The sequence below is a fragment of the Rattus rattus genome, chromosome 7, assembly GCF_011064425.1.
Source record: "Rattus rattus isolate New Zealand chromosome 7, Rrattus_CSIRO_v1, whole genome shotgun sequence".
In the NCBI taxonomy this organism is placed as follows: domain Eukaryota; kingdom Metazoa; phylum Chordata; class Mammalia; order Rodentia; family Muridae; genus Rattus; species Rattus rattus.
The window spans coordinates 101,397,342-101,415,131 of NC_046160.1; the positions used below are offsets into that span (position 1 = coordinate 101,397,342).

Genomic DNA, 17,790 nt, shown 5'->3' on the forward strand with positions numbered 1-17,790 from the left:
ATGAGTTTCAGGACAGCTAGTGAGTGCTACATAGAGAAACCCTTCTTCAGAAAAGCTACCCCTCCAAAAAAAATTTCTAACTTTATGTGCATGGGTATTTTGGCTGTGTGCCACATGCATGCCTAGTGCCTGCAGTGGCCAGGAAATGGGTCCTTTGGAACTAGAGTCACAGTTGTGAGCTGCCATGAGTGTGCTGGGAATTGAACCAGGGTCCTCTGGAAGAACAGCTAGTGCTCCTAACCATTGAGCATTTCTCTAGTATGTGGTTCTTAGTGAATTTGCTAATTTTTTGAGACATTCTTTGAATGTGTATATTTGTGCGGTGTGCACCTGAGGATGTTGGATGCTCATTTTATTTGCTCCGAACATGGAACTCACCGGTTCATCTAGTCTAGCTAGCATTAGTGGGTGCTAGCAATCTGAACTCTGACATTCATAGGCAAGCATTTCAAAATTCACTGAACTACTTCCCCAACCCTATCACTTCATCTTTAGATCTATAGTCTATTTTAATTATTGCACATGAAGATTAAAGGTCATCTTCCTCATATTGGTATCCAGTTGCTCCAATGCCCCTAGCTGCAGCAACTGTAATTTCTCCCCTGAAGTACTTTGGATCTCTTGTTGAAATCATGACCACATCACACTTGAGTCTGTTTCTGGACTCTGCTGAGTTTAGTGATCAACAGGTGCCCTAAAGCCAAGAACACTACAGTGTTCTGTTTGTTTGTTTTAGAAAGGCTCCAGGTAGTGTAAGCCATTGTTTGGCCTATTTATTCTAAATCCTTTGTATTTATATACAAATTCTTATCAACTTGGCAATGTTCACAAAAAACCTTGCTATCTTTTTCAACTGTCACATTTTTTTTTTTCTAGCTAGCAAGATAAAGCCAGTTGGTAAAGGCATTTTGTCACTAATCCTGATATACTGTGTCCAGTGCTTGGATCCCACGTGATAGAGGAATGACTTCTACAAACTATCCTCTGACCACACACGAACTGGCATGAACACACACAACTATAAATATGAAAGGATAAAAAAAAAAAAAAAAAAAAAAACCAAAACCTTTTCCTTGTTTTCCCCACAGATAAACACCTCCCTGCACCTGCAAAGACACTGTAGCTGCTTGGCCTCTCTAGCCCCAAACTTGGAATGATCCTTCCACCTCTACTTCCCAACTGAGGCCTTTTACTGTCTGTTACACGTTCTGTCATCACTTTTGGGTTTTCTGCTCAAGCCCTTAGTAGTCTGAAATATGTTCACGCACTTGATCACCAGAGTAGGAGCCACATCTGTCCTTTCGTCACTGCTGATCCAAAGCACTTGCTGGCATCAAGGTTAATGCCTGATATTTATTGGTTGAATGAATAAAGGCGGGTGTCTATATTTCTGAATATTTTATTAGGGCAAAACAATATTTATGGGATGATTCATCTCAAGTAGGTCTTCTTTAATTCTTAACATGCACTCTGAAAATTGATATCCTCCACAACCTACTATGTATAGCTTCACAGTCATCCAATATAAAATGAAATAATAATAATAATAATAATAATAATAATAATAATAATAATAATAATGATAAAAAAGACATCTGGCAAGAAGGTAGGAGGCTACAGAAGAGTGATTATTTGTAAGACATTACTAAAATTAAAAATCTCACATTCCCAGATGATAAGAACATTACAAGGAAAAGGGTTAGTGTCATAGTACACCTTGCAGACTCCAGCCTTCAGTAAACATGGATCACCAAGACCACCCTAATTCAACTCTCCCATGGACACCTGTTCTCTTCTCTTTCCCCTATCCCTTATTGTTAGCTGCCTTTGTACAGAGAAGGATCATCAAGACTGTGGGCATGCAGGCCAAACTAACAGGAGGTCTCCATGTCCTGTGAAGAATGAACCAGTAAGGAAGCTTTCAATTCCTTAGTTTACTGGCCAACTAATCCTGACGTACAATGTCATGGGGAAGGTAACTCCACCACACTTGGTGGCGCATCCTCTACTCAGTTGGAAGGCCTATGCTGATCAATCAGGAATGACCTGGTATTTGTGCTGGCCTTTGAGTTAGCTGGGGTTCCTTGCCCATAGAAAGAGTGCAGAGGGCACAGGGAACAGACACTGAGCACATCAGGGTGCTGTTCTTGTAAGCACCTTTCATTCCGTCTCCAACAACTGCTCCCAAAGAACAAAGCCTTAGGCATCGCTTCTTTAAAAACCGTGACACGAGGCAAGAGGCACAGCATTCTTCAGGGTCAGCTTATTATAATTCATCACGCTAGAAAACACTAACAGTTTAAGGCCATACCATAGTAAACAAAACCTTGCTCGAAGCTCCCCCGATGAAGCTGCTCCTAAGGTGAACTGTGGATGTGAATCTTCAGCCTCTGCAAAGATGAAAGTGCTCATCCTTAGGGCCTATGCGGGTTGCCGTGCTTGTTTCCTTCCTAGAAACCTTTCACTCTATGGCAAAAGGCATCTTGGAAAACAAGTCACGGAAAACTAGAACAGAAATAGTTTTTTGTAGACAAGATAGGGGATCGCAGAGCCCTGGCATTTCTCTGTACCCTCTGAGCTGGCTGGAAGCCAGAGTACACATCTCATGTGGATAAGGCTGAGGGGAGGGAGGACATGCTTTTCACCACATGGAAGGTATTTTGATTGACTGGCTTAGTGGATTAGGACGCATGCTGGGCACTGAGTTTATTGTTAAGCAGGTAATAGCTAATCCATAGGTTCTTGAACTGAGGGAAGAGGTGGGGGTCCATAGATTCTTTGACAAACTGCCAAGCAGAATCCTGACTTTCATAAACCCTCTCTTCATGGGTCCCGGCTAAGGTGATTTTACCTGTGAGAAATACTCAACAGCTCCTGATCAGCACAGCACAGGTGGAGAGGAAAGACACTGCTCTTCTTTTCCTAACTAACCTCATATTGGAAGCAAAGAGACAGGAAAACCCATCTGTGTCTTAGCTAGAACCCTGGGAGAGCAGTGCTTGGGCATTAAGTCATAGCAATCCACCTTTTTTGTACTTTCTGGATTCTCACTTGGTAGCACAGGATAATCTAGAATCCTAGAAGATCCTTTTGCTTCTGTGGTCTGAGTATTGGGATTACAGGTGTGTACCATATCTGACCCCTAGCAACAATTTATTTACATTCCTATGGGTTTTGTCAAAATACTGCAATTAGGTAGATTCATCAATTCTGAAAGCAGGTGGTAGCAGGTTTCATTCCCCTCTCTGTCCAACGAGTCAAGACATCTAAGCAGAGGTTTATCCTGATTTTTGCCAGCTACATTACACACCAGGTGATGTGGCCATACCCTGCCAGTCAACAGAGACTCAGATATGGATGCCCTTAATGAATAAGGGAAGAAACGCTGAGGTGCAGGGTTGTACAAGCAAAGAGCAGGCTCTCTGCCCGACAGCTCCCCAGATGCTGCACCAGCACTTGTCAGTCTTCTCTGGAGGGGGAATCCCAACCACCAACAAGATACAGAATGAGGAGTAAGGGATCAGTGGCAGATCTCTAAGGATGCTCTACCCTTCAGCCTATGAGAGGGTGTAGGCCAGAAGTGAGGCCACAAGGAAGCTCATTTTGAAAGCCTGCCTGGGCCAGAAGAGTTGAAGACAGTGAATGAAAGGTCGAAGAGGGCTGGCTACTGTTTTTCCCCCAAAAATTTAAAATTTATTTACCTCTATTTTATATATTTTGCCTACCAAATCTTCTGCATGATTCTGATTACCTTCTGGTTCCTGATGGGCGCTGTGAAATGGGTCTTACAAACACGAGACGTGTGAGGGCAATGATAAATGAAAGGCATGAAGCACAGTACGGTCAGTTCTGGTGGTGATGACTGACCTGTGAATGCCTGAATCTGTCTCAGGCCCAGACATCTCCCCACTCTCAAACGGCAGACCAGTATACACTCTGTCTCCCCAGAAGTCTGGATAATCACCCATGACATGACTGGGCTGGAGATGTCTATTACAGATTTACAAATAACCAGCCACATATAAAGTGTGTAAGCCATTCTGACCTCTAGAAAATAGAGATCATGGGCAGATCACAGGGGTTTTGTCTCCTCAAAACAAAGACACAACAAAACATCCAAACAATCAATAACAATAAGAAACTTTAACTTAATTACATTTAGCCCGAAATAAACTTTGCACCAACCAAGATACATACAGAAACATTTAAATGCCTGGAGTAGCATTTTAATTTGAAGTGATTTCATGTAAGCTCAGAGGCTAGTGGGCATGTTCATTGCTTAAGGTTTGTTACTTTTGCAAGCCCTATGCTGCACTATCAAATAGTGAGTGCTGTGCAAAATACTTGGTATTCCCGTGGGCTTCTACAGGGGAAGGGAGGAAGGTGTTTGAGCTTTCTAGGATTTAGTTATGGAATCTTTTTATACATGAAGTTCTTGCTTCTTTCTATGGTGTGTTCTCTCTCTCTCTCTCTCTCTCTCTCTCTCTCTCTCTCTCTCTCTCTCTCTCTCTCTCTCTCTCCAGGTTTCACTATGCAGCCCAGGCTATCCCGGAACTCTATGTAGACCAGGCTGACCTCAAACCGACAAACCGGCAGATTAGCCTGCCTCTGCCTTCTGAGATCTGGGATTAACGGCAAAGGTTACCACACCCAGCCTGTTCACCCATGTCTATTCTTTAAAACCTCCACATACAACCTTAGAACATCTCAACGGCTGAAAGCTCACAGATGCCAAGAGGGCCAAAGATCCAAGGCATGAAAACAGCTTCACAAACGATACTGCTTCTCTTCCATGTACCTGCAGCTGACGGTCCCCAGAAGAACTTGGTTTGAGCATCTTTATCAGTAATAATAATAACTTTAAAGAATGACATACAAAATGACTTCTAAACAGTTTTCCCCCATTCTGTTCTCAATCCTTTCTTATAACACTTGATCAGTACTAAAAGACAAATTCATCTTCAGTACAATAAAGTCAAAAGTTCTCTTCAATTATGCTTTGGTCAAAAGAAAAAAATTAACTTTAAAACGGTGCTCCTCGGATGTGTTCTTTGGTCAAGCAGCACAAAGCTCTGGATGAAGCCCCTCACCCCGTGGAGACAGGAAAACAGGCTATTCCAGTCTAAGAAAGAGGTATCTGATGAATTCCTCAAAGGGGGAAATACAATGGAAGCACAAGAGAAGCCAGCCCAGATGCTGGGTAAATTCTTGTTAGCACAGGAGGAGTAGAAGAGCTGGCCTTTGGAAGAGCATTGTTCAAGTGGGTCAGTGACACAGAAAGCTTACCCCACTAATGGTGAAGTGGGACATGAGCAAAGGACTGACCAACACTTGCCTTTACTGGTCAAATCTTAATCTGGACCCTGAATGAGCCAGAGGGGGTTGTAACTTTGGAGGTGGGAAGCATTAGGGTTAGATTTCAGGGAGAACTAAATCATGGGATACATCTTCAGAGATCATATGAAGAAAGATCTGATAATGAATAAATTATTTGATGAACAGAACAACAACAAAAAGAGACCAGTTTTAGGAAGTCCTTGGCCAGGAGGAGTCAGTCACATAAGCCATTGGGTCTTGGTTACGTTTACCTTAAGACTAAAGACAGAATGCTTTGGTTGGTTAACTCGACTGGTTAAAAAGGGATTACAAGGGGGGCAACCTCTGAGACCCGGGCGGGAAGTCAGCAGAAGGCACTTGCTCCCTAGGGAGAGGGCCAGTGAGTCTCAAGGCTGGAGAGCCAGGGCCTGAAGTAGGTCCTGATGGATCCAAGCCTATGAGATGACTGCAGTGGGGAATGCCTGCCAGAAGCCACAGGCAAGGGTCAGCGTGATTTCACAAGTAGAATAGTTATAAAATAAAACATTTTTAATGGACAAAGTAATCATATATGTGTGTGTGTGTGTGTGTGTGTGTGTGTGTGTGTGTGTGTGTGAGACTTAGCAAACAAAGGAAGAATGTGAAGCAGTTTGTTTTTTTACTATTTACAAAATGCCATTTGGAGTGGAGGTGGCCATCTTCAGTAGCTTGGGAAATGTCTTTCACATGAAGTGGTCACTGAAGTGTGGCTCCTGGGATTGGCTCAGAAAGGCCACACACTGTCCTGGGAGGAAGCATCCCCCTCTAGGGAGCACCAGAAAGGCTCAGTCTTCTGTCTCCTCATAGGTAGTCTCGTCAAAGGGCCTGTCCAGCAGAGGCAGCGGCCGGTGGCGGGAGTACTTCAGTTGCAGCAGATCCCCAACTTCATCTATCTCTTTCAAAGCCTGACGGACACAAGAGAGAAGTCAGCAGATCCCCAACTTCATCTATCTCCTTCAAAGCCTGAAGGACACATGAGAGAAGTCAGCGGGTCCAGCAGGGAGCAAGTGCACCCACGGCCCTCCTGAGCAGAAACCCCAGTGGCAAGATTATCTTGGTGGGACACACTGCATCCAAATACTCAGGACTGCACACAGCTGTGGCAGGAACAGCATCTGAACAAGAGCTCAGGCCCAGCGATCAAAATGGACTGTGAGTATCCAAGTAGGTACTACAAAGGCTACAGTTCTTCTAAGTGTAATGTGCAGGAAAGGGAGCAGGCCTCCTGTTGGGATTACAGCTGGAACACACACCCTGGGGCCGTGTGATGGCTCAGAAAGTAAAGGCACCTTGACAGTCTCACAAGCTCAGATTAATCCCTGGGACCCACATAGTAAAAAATTAACTCCTCCAACTTTCCCTCTGACCTGTGTATCTGAGTCATGGAGTGTTCAAACCCACTCTCAAACCCACAACAAATAAAAAGTATACAAAGACATTGTAAAAGAAAATGTGTATTTTAGAACTGTTTATCAGCATAAAGGTCAATGCTTCCATGGTTAAACTTATTCTTCATCACCTACCTGAGTTCCAATGTTGAGATTACAGTGGGGCCCTGTGCACACTCACAGTAGCCCTGAACCTGTGATCCCTCTGCATAGCCTCCCATGTGTTGGACTAAGGTCTGCACCACCACCCACGCCTGGCCTGAAACTTCCTTTTCATTTGGTTACTGCTGGAATCTGGAAATACTACTGTAGCACAAGGATATTTTACCTGACAGCTTTGCCAAAACCATTTATTAGGTAACAATCTTTTTGTGTACTGTGTGCATTCTGTACAAATGTATTCTAAGGATAAGACGCATTCTTAGGAAAAAACATTACGAGGCTGAGTAAGGGATTCTCGTGGGCAGCTGCCCTCCCTAAGCTGATGCCCTGTCCTTCCCTTTTTCAGAAGAGCTATATTGACTCTGTATTTTAAGTGTTGATTCTATGTTTTATTTATGGACGGACACACACACACACACAAACACTCCAACTTAAAAAGAGAAAGAGAGAGAGAAAACATGAATTTGAACAAGAGCAGGGGAGGGGATGGAAGGAGAAAAGGGAAGGGAAAATGATGTAATTATAATCTCAAGAAAATATGAATAAATCAGTATACAAGCTTTTACTATCTAAAACTATACTCCAACTAGAGGAAAAAATGGGTTCAGTAAACTGGACCAACTAGGTAATGTCAGAATGTGAGAAGGAAGAGCAGCTCACACACAACACCTGCAGCTTCAACACCGAAGTATCGTACTGGTCACTTAAAGGATGAAGGTCAATCACTAGGAAGTGTTCTAATTAAAAAAAAATCTTTTCCCCCACTGTTTTGGAGAAAGTTTTTGTTACTTATCCCAGGCAGGTTTCAAACTGCAACCCTCCTGGCTCAATCTCCTAAAAATTGGAATAAGGCACACATTATTATGTTCTGGTCAGGAATATATATATATATATATTTTTTTGTTGTTGTTCTTTTTTTTCGGAGCTGGGGACCGAACCCAGGGCCTTGCGCTTCCTAGGTAAGCACAGGAATATATTTTTAATGAGAGAGGTTTCATTTTGTAGCTGCAGGGAAGAAAGGTCTTTAGCCGTTAAGAAACAGAAAATGTTCGCGCTGGGCATGGTATCGTACTCCTTTAGTCCCAGCATTCTGGAGACAGAGGCAGATGATCTCTGTGAGTTCAAGACCAGCTTGGTTTACATAAAAAAATCCAAGGACAGCCAGAACTACATAGGGAGACACTGTCTTAAACTTAAAACAAAAGAAATAACGATGTCAATGAAATTGTTTTAGTACTTTTAAAAATAAACGTTTACAGAACTCTTTTAAGATTAGCATATCTTGGGGTTGGGGATTTAGCTCAGTGGTAGAGCGCTTGCCCAGCAAGCAAAAGGCCCTGGGTTGGGTCCCCACCTCCAAAAAAAAAAAAAAAAAAAAAAAAAAAAAAAAGCATAGTATCAACTCCCCTCAAACCAACTCACAATGAAACCATTATTTAAGGGACTTGTTCTCTCTCTCTCTCTCTCTCTCTCTCTCTCTCTCTCTCTCTCTCTCTCTCTCTCTCTGTGTGTGTGTGTGTGTGTGTGTGTGTGTGTGTGTATGGGAGGGAGTGTGAAGGGACACCCAGCAAGGGTCCTTTGTGTGCACCCAGCTGGGACCAATGTGCAGCAGCCACACATGGAGGAAAGGCTTATATTACATTAAAAATGTAACAGTGAGATTTCAAACTCCATCAAAGGAGAAAGCATAGATTACAAACACCTGAAAAGAGACCTGTGGCTTTAGATTCCATCAGGAAAGAGACAACAATGCAGATGGAGGCTGATCTGCGTGAGGACGCTCATACCAGTAGGCTGAGGCAGGAGGATCTCTAGTGTGGGTACATAGTGAATTCTGTGGCAATCTTGACTGACTACTTACTGAAACCCTACACCAAACAACACAGAGGAAGCTGGACAGTTTTCCAAAACTTGGAACTGGGTTTGGTGGATGATTTAGAAGATTCTGCAATTGCTTGGAAATGCCATTCATTCATTCTCTCTCAATCTCTCTCTCTCTCTCTCCCTCCCTCCCTCCCTCCCTCCCTCCCTCCCTCCCTTCCTCAAATTTATTCTTTTTTGCTATGAGTACACTGTAGCTGTCTTCAGACACACCAGAAGAGGGCTGGGATCCCACTGCAGTTGATTATGAGCCACCATGTGGTTGCTGGGAATTGAACTCAGGACCTTTAGCGAAGCAGTCAGTGCTCTTGACCGCTGAGCCATTTCTCCAGCCCAGAAATGACCATTTTCAAGAGAACTGCCTGTCACTGTCTCAGCAGCCAGGTCCTAGGTGCTCAGTATTAGGTGACTAAACCGTCTGTTACTCAGTCTCTTTTAGTATCAATCAAAGGTACTTACCGTGTCAAGTATTTCTTTGGTATGAGCCGCTGACAGGCAAAATCTGGCTCTGGACTCAATGATTGGGGTAGCAGGAAATCCCACCACAACTACACCAATGTTCCGCTTCAGCATCTCTCTCCCAAAGGCGCTAAAAGAGAAAACAGGAAACGAAACCAATGATTGTTGGCAGCTGGGTATGGTGCCGCAGCCCTTCAGTCCCAGCACTTGTTCTAGGCTAGCCTGATCTACAGAGTTAGTTCTAGGGCAGACAGGGCAAGACAGAGAAATCTTGTCTCAAAAAATAAAAACAAAAACCAAACAACAATCACAGAAAAGAAATAGCAGCCATTACGAGGTCTTGCTGGCCTGGATATTTGACGACACTTAAACACTTAAAACTGGTGTTCTAAACATTCTGTTTATCCAGTTCTGTTAGTCATTCCTTCACAAAGGTGGAAGAATGTAACTGGCAGGGACCAATTCTGGTAAACCTTGCTTTAGGTGACGGTCTGTTCCTGAAATGTAATGGTGGTTAAGATTTCAAGAGAAATCTGTGTTATAACCTTGGCCCTCTTTTTAGTAAGGCTGGAGGCTGTGAGGACAGAGGACCTGGGTCACAGGGACATCTCTCTGCTCCCACTAGGCTGACTGGCTGCTGACAGGAATTGACTCTCTAGACTAGGAATTTAAAAAACGAAACTAAAACTGAAGCTCTGCAGGTCAATAGTTACCCAAACTCCACAACTGTTCTACAACAACTTCATTACAGCTGTCTTGTGGCCTTATTCTACAGCTGACTCTTGACTAAATAATGAATTCTAACTTGGTTTAGTTTTATTTACCAAATTATGCTGTTTTATCTTCTTGTTGGCTACTTGGCTCATTTTTACTCCTCCTTTAATTTGCTCACAGTGTGGGAATAAAACAGACCCTGTCCATGGCAGGTATGAGAGTAGCACCTTTAATCTCAGCACTTGGGAGGCAAAGCTCAATAGAGTGAGTTCCTGGCCAGCCAGGGCTACATAGTAACATTTTCTTTCAAAAAGGCTTACAAGGGACAAAAAAAAAAAAAAAAAATCCTGCCCATGTAGCAACACAGGAATGTCAACTTTTCCCGCACTCCAGCCCCAATATATCCTCTGTCTAACCACAGACTGGTTTATGACCTTCTACACAATGTACCCAATTTTGGCCGGCATGTAGAGCATCAAAGGCACCACCGGGGAGTCTTCATTGCCATAGATGATGAACCCCATTTCCTTCAGGCGTCTCCTGAAATACCTGGTGTTCTCAGCCAACTGCTGGATACATTCTTTGCCTAGAAAAGGCCAAAATAATATTAAGGAATAGAAGAAAAAAAAAAAAACCAATTTTCCCTGCCTTCTTCTTATCTCATTAGGTCTGTTATTCTTGTTTTCAGGTAACTTTTACTGTATAGTCCAGGATGTCCTTGAACTCTTGGAATTCTTGCCTCAGTTTCCTAAGTGCTGGGATCACAGGCATGTGCTGCCATACTCCTTTCTTCCAACATAAAGCAGTCTGCACACCAACCTGTATGGAATATAAGCAGAAATGTGCTTCCTCTGCATCCTGTGGCTTGTCATCACTTGAGCTGCTGATAACAGAATGCATTTTGTTTTGGTGCTGAGGAATCAAACCTAGGATCTCATGCACGCTAAGCAAGCACTATACCACCAAACCTGCCACAGCCCCGACCTGACAGCAAATTTTATAGTAATTTACAAAATAAAGTTTAATAGCCACAGGCTGAAAATGTGGCTCAGCGGTAGAGAACTTGCCTAACATAGGCACTACTGAAACAAACAACCTTTAGGTGCCATTCTAGCATCTCTCTCAGTCACAGCGCCTCATTGTACACACCCTCAATGCAGGACACATATCACACCATTCTATACATTAGGAGATGCTCAGAGAGGCGGTAGCTTGCTAACTGCCACCAAGTATGAAGAGGCACTGCCAAAAATAGAATCTGGGCCTCCCAACATCAGCATCATTTCAGGCAGCCATGGTGCAAATGCTTTCACAAATCTGAACACTGACATTGCTAGTCAGACCTCAAATTTTGAGTCACTTTGTATTGCTATCTCCTTAAAACCTTTACCAGATAGCAAGAGCCTATCTAGTACAAAACCCATCTAGCTACTCTCTAAAACACGTCTGTTTTGTTTTAGTTGGTTGGTTTTGGTTTTGCTATGTAGCTCTGAATGTCCTCAAACTCAAGAGATCCGCTGACCTCTACCTCTGGTGGGATTAAAATATGGCTTCTAATTTCTAATTGAATAAATAATTGGTGAGGTGCTGACATTACATTATAATCAAATGGCCAAACAAGACAATAGTTTTGAAAGATTAACTTGCAGAATACTAAGAAAACGTTGTTCTTCACAGTCAAAAATATTGATAAGTAAGAGAAGGCTGGAGTAATTTTTTTCATGTTAGAATTCAAGGATGATACAGTTCATAAGTTTATCAACCAATAAGATGCACAGGTAACTCAATGTCCTTAGAGTTAAAACACCGACATATCTACCACTCATGGAAAACTACACTAGATAAGCTGGACATACATTGCCCCAAATGAATATCCTTTATATATAATAATTTCAAGTTGATCAGAGAAAAACACTGAACTTTGGATTGAACTAATCACCCTGAACACTAAGGAACACTAGTTAAGTTACACATGTACCTTACAAAGAACAAGAGTATATAATAATAGGTGTGTTATAAGCATTCCGGGAACTGGGTTCTCCTAATTTCTTGCAATATGAATAAGATGCTTGTTCTACCTTTTAAAAACTTTATTGATTGGCTGAAAAAAATTTTGAGGCATGATTTCATGCTTTAGTTCGGTTTTTATTGCTGTCATGAGTCTGCACCCTGAGTAAGGCAACTCTTTATTTTTGCATGTGGGGTGGGGGATTAAGATGATATTTCTGCGTATTCCTGGCCATCCAGGAACTCGCTCTATAGACCAGGCTAGCCTCAAACTCATAAGAGATCTGCCTGCCTCTGCCTTCTGAGTGCTGGGAATAAAGGCTTAGCTAAAAAGAAAGCATTTCGCCGGGGGCTTGCTTCCAGTTGTAGAGCTCTAGCCCTTTCTCATCATGGCAGGGATGATGGAGAGGCAGGCATGCTGTTGGAACAATAGCGGAGAGCTTTAACGGCTTGGGCTTTTTGAAGCCCAGCCCCAGAGACACACTTCCTCAAGGTCACACCAAATCTTTCTCAGTCATCAAACGGGACACCAGGCATGCAAATATATGAGCCTTTTGGGGCCATTCTCATTCAATATACATACATTCACTATACATATATTCCAAGTATCATAAAAATGACCTCAAATTTCTGATCTTCCCCATTGCGCCTCTGAGTTTACATCTGTGCCACCATGCCAGGTCTAATGACGTACTAGGCATCAAATAGGGCAAGCATTCAACCAAATGAACTACATCCTTCTTTCACTTTTAGAGGTGACTTCTACTTCCGCCCTTGCCTTAACACTGGGACAAGATTTATCTTCCTTTGATAGAAAGCTGGACAAAACACAATGGCTGTCAGACACAGGGCAACAAGAAGAGTTGAAAAATGCTGCTTGAGAGATGGGAGCAGAGTGAACCTTCAGGTAATACTTAGAGTCAAGTTCCAGGCTGCTACACAGAGAAGGTGGACCTAATCTTGTCAGTTGAAATCAGAATTGGAGAGGTCACACTGAGTAGGACTTTGCTGGACAGTAGGTAGAAGGGGAGGGAAGTGAGCTTTGGCAACACCAGAACTGCACATGCATGAGATGAAACTACCAAGGACTGGGAAATTCCCCCAGAAGGCAGTAGCCCTAACAACTCCTGGCACTTGAAGAGAGCTACCAATAAGTTAGTTACTCACCCACCAAAATGGAAAGATGGTACAATGCACACAATAGCCTACAGAAGAATGTCACTTTAGTAGAACTAAATTAATGAGCTTGGTATGGTGGCTTATCCCTTTAATCCCAGCACTCTGGAGGCTGAGGCGAGCAGAGATCTCTGAAAGAGGCCAGCTCCAGCCTCAACTACAGAGCAAGTTCCAAGACAGAACCATTATACAGAGAAACGCTGTCTTGAAAAACCAAAAGCAAAAAATTAAGTCTTGATATACCTTAACAAACCTCAAAAGCAAGTCTCAAAAGGACTTGATTCTCAGAGCAAGTTTCAGTGATACTGAAGGGAATACAACAAATAGAATACCCAACTGGTAAAGATTACCTCAACCAAGAAAACCGCAGGGCAACAGACAGGCTAGATAATATGCCCGTATGACTAAGGGGGAAGTCAGAAAACAAAAACAGACCAAAAGTGACAAGAGTATTAGCAAACAAAGATGCTAAGATGCTATTAAAGTTATAATGTGTAGGTCCAAAATGGTAAATGAAAAGATTTATCAAAGGAAGTCATTAAGCTGCCATCACATTACCGGTTCAATGCACTGAATTCTAACAAGCATAAGACACCAGCTATTGCAAGAATTTAAGGCCATTCCATTCAATCTGTTAGGTTAGTTCTCAAGAGTTTCCTCCCTGAAGTTTGAGCAAATTATTTAAGACAGGCTCAAATAAACATGGACTTCCAGCACAGATATATTTTATACCTAATTCTTAACCCTTGTTGTCTCAGAGAGAACACAGATGCAGGCCTGGAGAGACAGCTCAGTGGTTGAGTACTTGCTGCTCCTAACAGAGGATGCAAGTCGGGTCCCCAGCTCCCAGGTCATGCAACTCAAAACTACCTGTATCTCCAACCCCAGGGTATCTGATGGCCTCTGATGGCCTCAGGCCCCCAAACTCACACAGCATATCATCATAGACACATACAAGATAATTTTAAGACAGTGACACGGAGAGCCCTAAGAGGTCTGAATTCTTCCTATTTTCCAAACAATCTTTTTTTTTCCTGGAGGAAATATATTTTTATTTAAGAAAGGGTCACTTTCTTAAGTACTTAAGAAAGTACTTAATATATACTTGATATATATGAATACAATTAAATATGATTATGTCCATCCCTCAATGACATTAAAAAAAGTTAAAATTTTTTCATTTATTTATCTATTTATTTGTTTGTTTATTTATTTATGGGCACAGTCCAGAGACATTGTTGAGGAGTTGGTTCTTTCCTACTTTATGTGGGGTCTAAGGACAAAACTTATAACAATAGGCTTCATGATAAGTATTTTTATCTGCTAACCATCTTGAAATCCTGAAATTACTACTGTGATTTGGTTTTTTTGTTTTTTGTTTTTTTCCCCAGTGCTGGGATTGAAGCTAGAGATTCAGGTTCAGACCTAGCCAGGATTTCACATAGGCAGACAGCTCTCTAACACTGTGCTACAATCCCAGCCCCAGAAGATGATCTTTAGAAAACATGGTCAGATTAATTTAAAGTTATTTTTATTTCTTAAATAGTTATTGAGGTGTGTGGTGTGTGTGTCAGAGGACAGTTTTCAGGAGTCACTTTTGGCCTTTCATCTTCATGAGGTCTCTTTTGTTTCTGCTACTGTGCTAAGCCTTGAGCTCAGGCCAATCCCTCCATAGAAGGCAATGGCATTTTCAGTGGATCTTGCAGGCTAGCTTTTTTACCCGCTCAGACATTTCCCAGGCTCCAAGCTATATCTTGAAGCTGTATCAAGTATATTTTATTCACTTAAAAAAGAATTCTGATAAACAGTCCTACTCCTGGTTTCTTGGGACTCTTTAATGATGTCATCTTCAGTTGTAAGGAAGCTCTCTATTGGCACTCACAGAAACTTCAAGGCCCTCCTGGACAGACAACTGCCTACAACAGACGGCCAGAGACTCTCAATGAAACCTATATACAAAGCTCTTGCCAGGTGGTGTTAGCATAGCCTTTAATCCCAGCACTGGGGAGGCAGAGGCAGGCAGATCTAGTTTGAGGCCAGCCTGGTCTACAGAACAAGTTCCAGGACATCGAGGGCTATTCAGAACCCCCAAACATAAAGCTCTGTATCAGTACTAACAGAAACTCTGAAGGTCTCCTGGACTGACACTGTAGGCTGACGCAGATACCTATAAACTTTCCAAGACTCCTATGTATAAAGCACTAGCTGTCAAAATAACTTGATTCCTATCTTTAATTCTGCTTTAACCCAGGGGTCACCTGCTGAAAAAGCAGAAAATTTCAGTTTACGTTTTTATGTAAATTATGCCATAACAAAGAACATGTGTTTGAGTCTGCAGCTTCAAAAGTAAGATTTTGGATGTGGTGGCACAAACCTTTTATCCCAGCACTGGGAAGACATAGGCAGGCAGAACTCTTGAGTTCATAGCCAGTCTGGTCTACATAGAAGAACCCTGTCTTAGAAACAAACAAACAAAACAAAAACCAAAACAGCACGGAGGAATGGGACAAGGAATGGCACCCTGTGAACTGGATGGTAGTTACAAGATATTTCCTCATGGACAGTACACCTAAGATCTGTGCACTTGACTACATGAATGTCCACTTCAGTAATAAAATTAATAACCACCAAATAAATACTTGGAAAATCACCTGAAGCTAAAAACAACACCTGGAATTGAGGCTAATTCTCTCATCTCTCTACTCATAATCTTAATCATAGCCAGTTATTATTCTTTTATAAATTGCAAAAACAAACAAACAAAAAACACACCCTGACAAAACAGACGCCTTTGTTGCTTAAGATAAAACGGAGGGAAGGACAACTGAAGTCTTTGCCACTGGGTGTTCCTAGGATTTGTAAGACAGGAATTATGTTATGAAAACAGTGCTTGAGACGTAAAGCCCTTGTCCTTGAGACAGGAAATCAAAACATAAAGGATCAGCCCTTCCTCTCTTTTTCCAAATAATCCTGTGAATGACACAGATCAGATGACAGTGCCTATCAAAATATTTCTCTTTTATTTGTTGTCTATCTACTTCCACTCCCATGACAGCTTCCTCAGATATTTCACTGTTGTGTGCTTCTTCTGTAAATTCTGCAGGGAGAAAAGGTCATGGATGTCTAGCATAAAGAATTGGTAATTAACACATGTGATTCTGACTGTCTTTGGGGAGAGTGAGGGGATAGTACACCTGAAAAGAGTCGAGTGCAATAGAATACAAAACTATTCAGCAAAGAAAAAGTTCAATGACACCTCTGTACTACTAAGGCATGGAAAGACTGTGTTCAATGAAAAAGTCAACTAGGGATTTAACAGCTTAAAGCAAAACTGAACACGTACTCTTAGACTAACAAAAGTTCCCCTGAAACAGTGTTTGAAGGAGTAAGAAAAAAAGCTCTCTAGAATGACTGGAATCTGCAATCTAAATATCGAATATGGTGATAAGGGCAATATAATGGCTTCTTGGGAATACCTGAATCTATTTAACTGCTGTTTTAAAATGGTAAATTTTATGCCTGTGAGCATGGATACTCAAATAGGAAGTAAGTGTAAGGTATGTCTGAGTTGTACCAGGGCCAGGCAATTGAACATTTAGATTTGACAACAAAAGTAACAACTATCCAGTCTTTGAGATTTTTCTGGCACTTGGAGAAAACCTACTTAATTTTGATTCCCACTATACTTGTTAACTCCTTTACACACAGACATTTGTGTTTATAAGAGGCTCAATAAAATACATAAAATATATTCTACTTCAGCTTATTTTTGTTATGTAATGAAATGTGTCATAAAATTAAATAACATTAACTATAGGAAAAAGTGCTCAAGCCAGGTATAGCAGTGAAAGCCTGTACGGAGACTCTCCTTAAGGGCCAGCCTGGGCTAATGCTGAGACCCTCCCCCAACTTTAAGTTCATCAAGTAAGAGCTAAGAATCTCACCAAGAACATTCAGATGACACTGTATGGTTGGGAAGCAAAACATTCGGAACATGTCCCGAGGCTGGTGGGATAGCTCAGCACATAAAGGTGCTTGCCACTAGGCCTGATGATACCTGAGTTCTATGATGGAACCTACATGAGAGAATTTAACTGTCAAAAGTTGGCCTCTAACCTCCACATGGGTGCTGTTGGGCACTGATCTTGTGCATTGTGTATTCAGACACTGATTTCTGTGCCCTGAGTTATAGTTACAGTCAGGACACAGGCACTGTTATGAATACTGAATAAATGTGGTATAAAGAATGCTCCCCAATTATTTCTGACTAGCCAATGACTGGGCAGTGTAGAGAGGAAGGTTGGACCTCTGATCCCAGCCAAGGATTCCAGTAGAAGGAGATACTGATGAGGCAGGTGGGGGTCCAGGAAAAGAAGGGCCTCAAGGTAAAGGAAGAAAAACATGGTCGCCATGAGGTGGGGCATGAGGAGGAGCCGCCCAGGGAGTTCTCCATAATGACAGAGGGTTACAGCAGAGCAAGTTATGTAAGTAAGTTGGGCCGTCTGGCTGGAGACTAGGTAGATACCACAGAGGACTCTCTGCTCAGTTATTGTGCCTAAAGCCTGCTAAAGAAATCCATGTCTCTGTCTCAATTATTTGGGAGCCAGCTGGGTTAGAAAAGGCTTCCACATTTAAAGTTCATCCTACA

General features: G+C 42.2%; 1 protein-coding gene across 1 annotated transcript in view; it reads right to left on the minus strand.

Moving 5' to 3' along the window:
* Window positions 1–4,884: 4,884 nt before the first annotated feature.
* Sptlc2 (serine palmitoyltransferase long chain base subunit 2) overlaps window positions 4,885–17,790 on the minus strand; it is a 78,406-nt gene continuing 65,500 nt past the window's right edge. Inside the window, exons 10-12 of the mRNA XM_032908216.1 lie at window positions 10,410–10,545; window positions 9,246–9,375; window positions 4,885–6,260 (exon numbers count right to left, since the gene is read on the minus strand). Of these exons, the coding sequence (XP_032764107.1) occupies window positions 6,141–6,260; window positions 9,246–9,375; window positions 10,410–10,545 (386 nt within the window). The 3' untranslated portion in view covers window positions 4,885–6,140. The remainder of the gene's footprint in view (window positions 6,261–9,245; window positions 9,376–10,409; window positions 10,546–17,790) is intronic.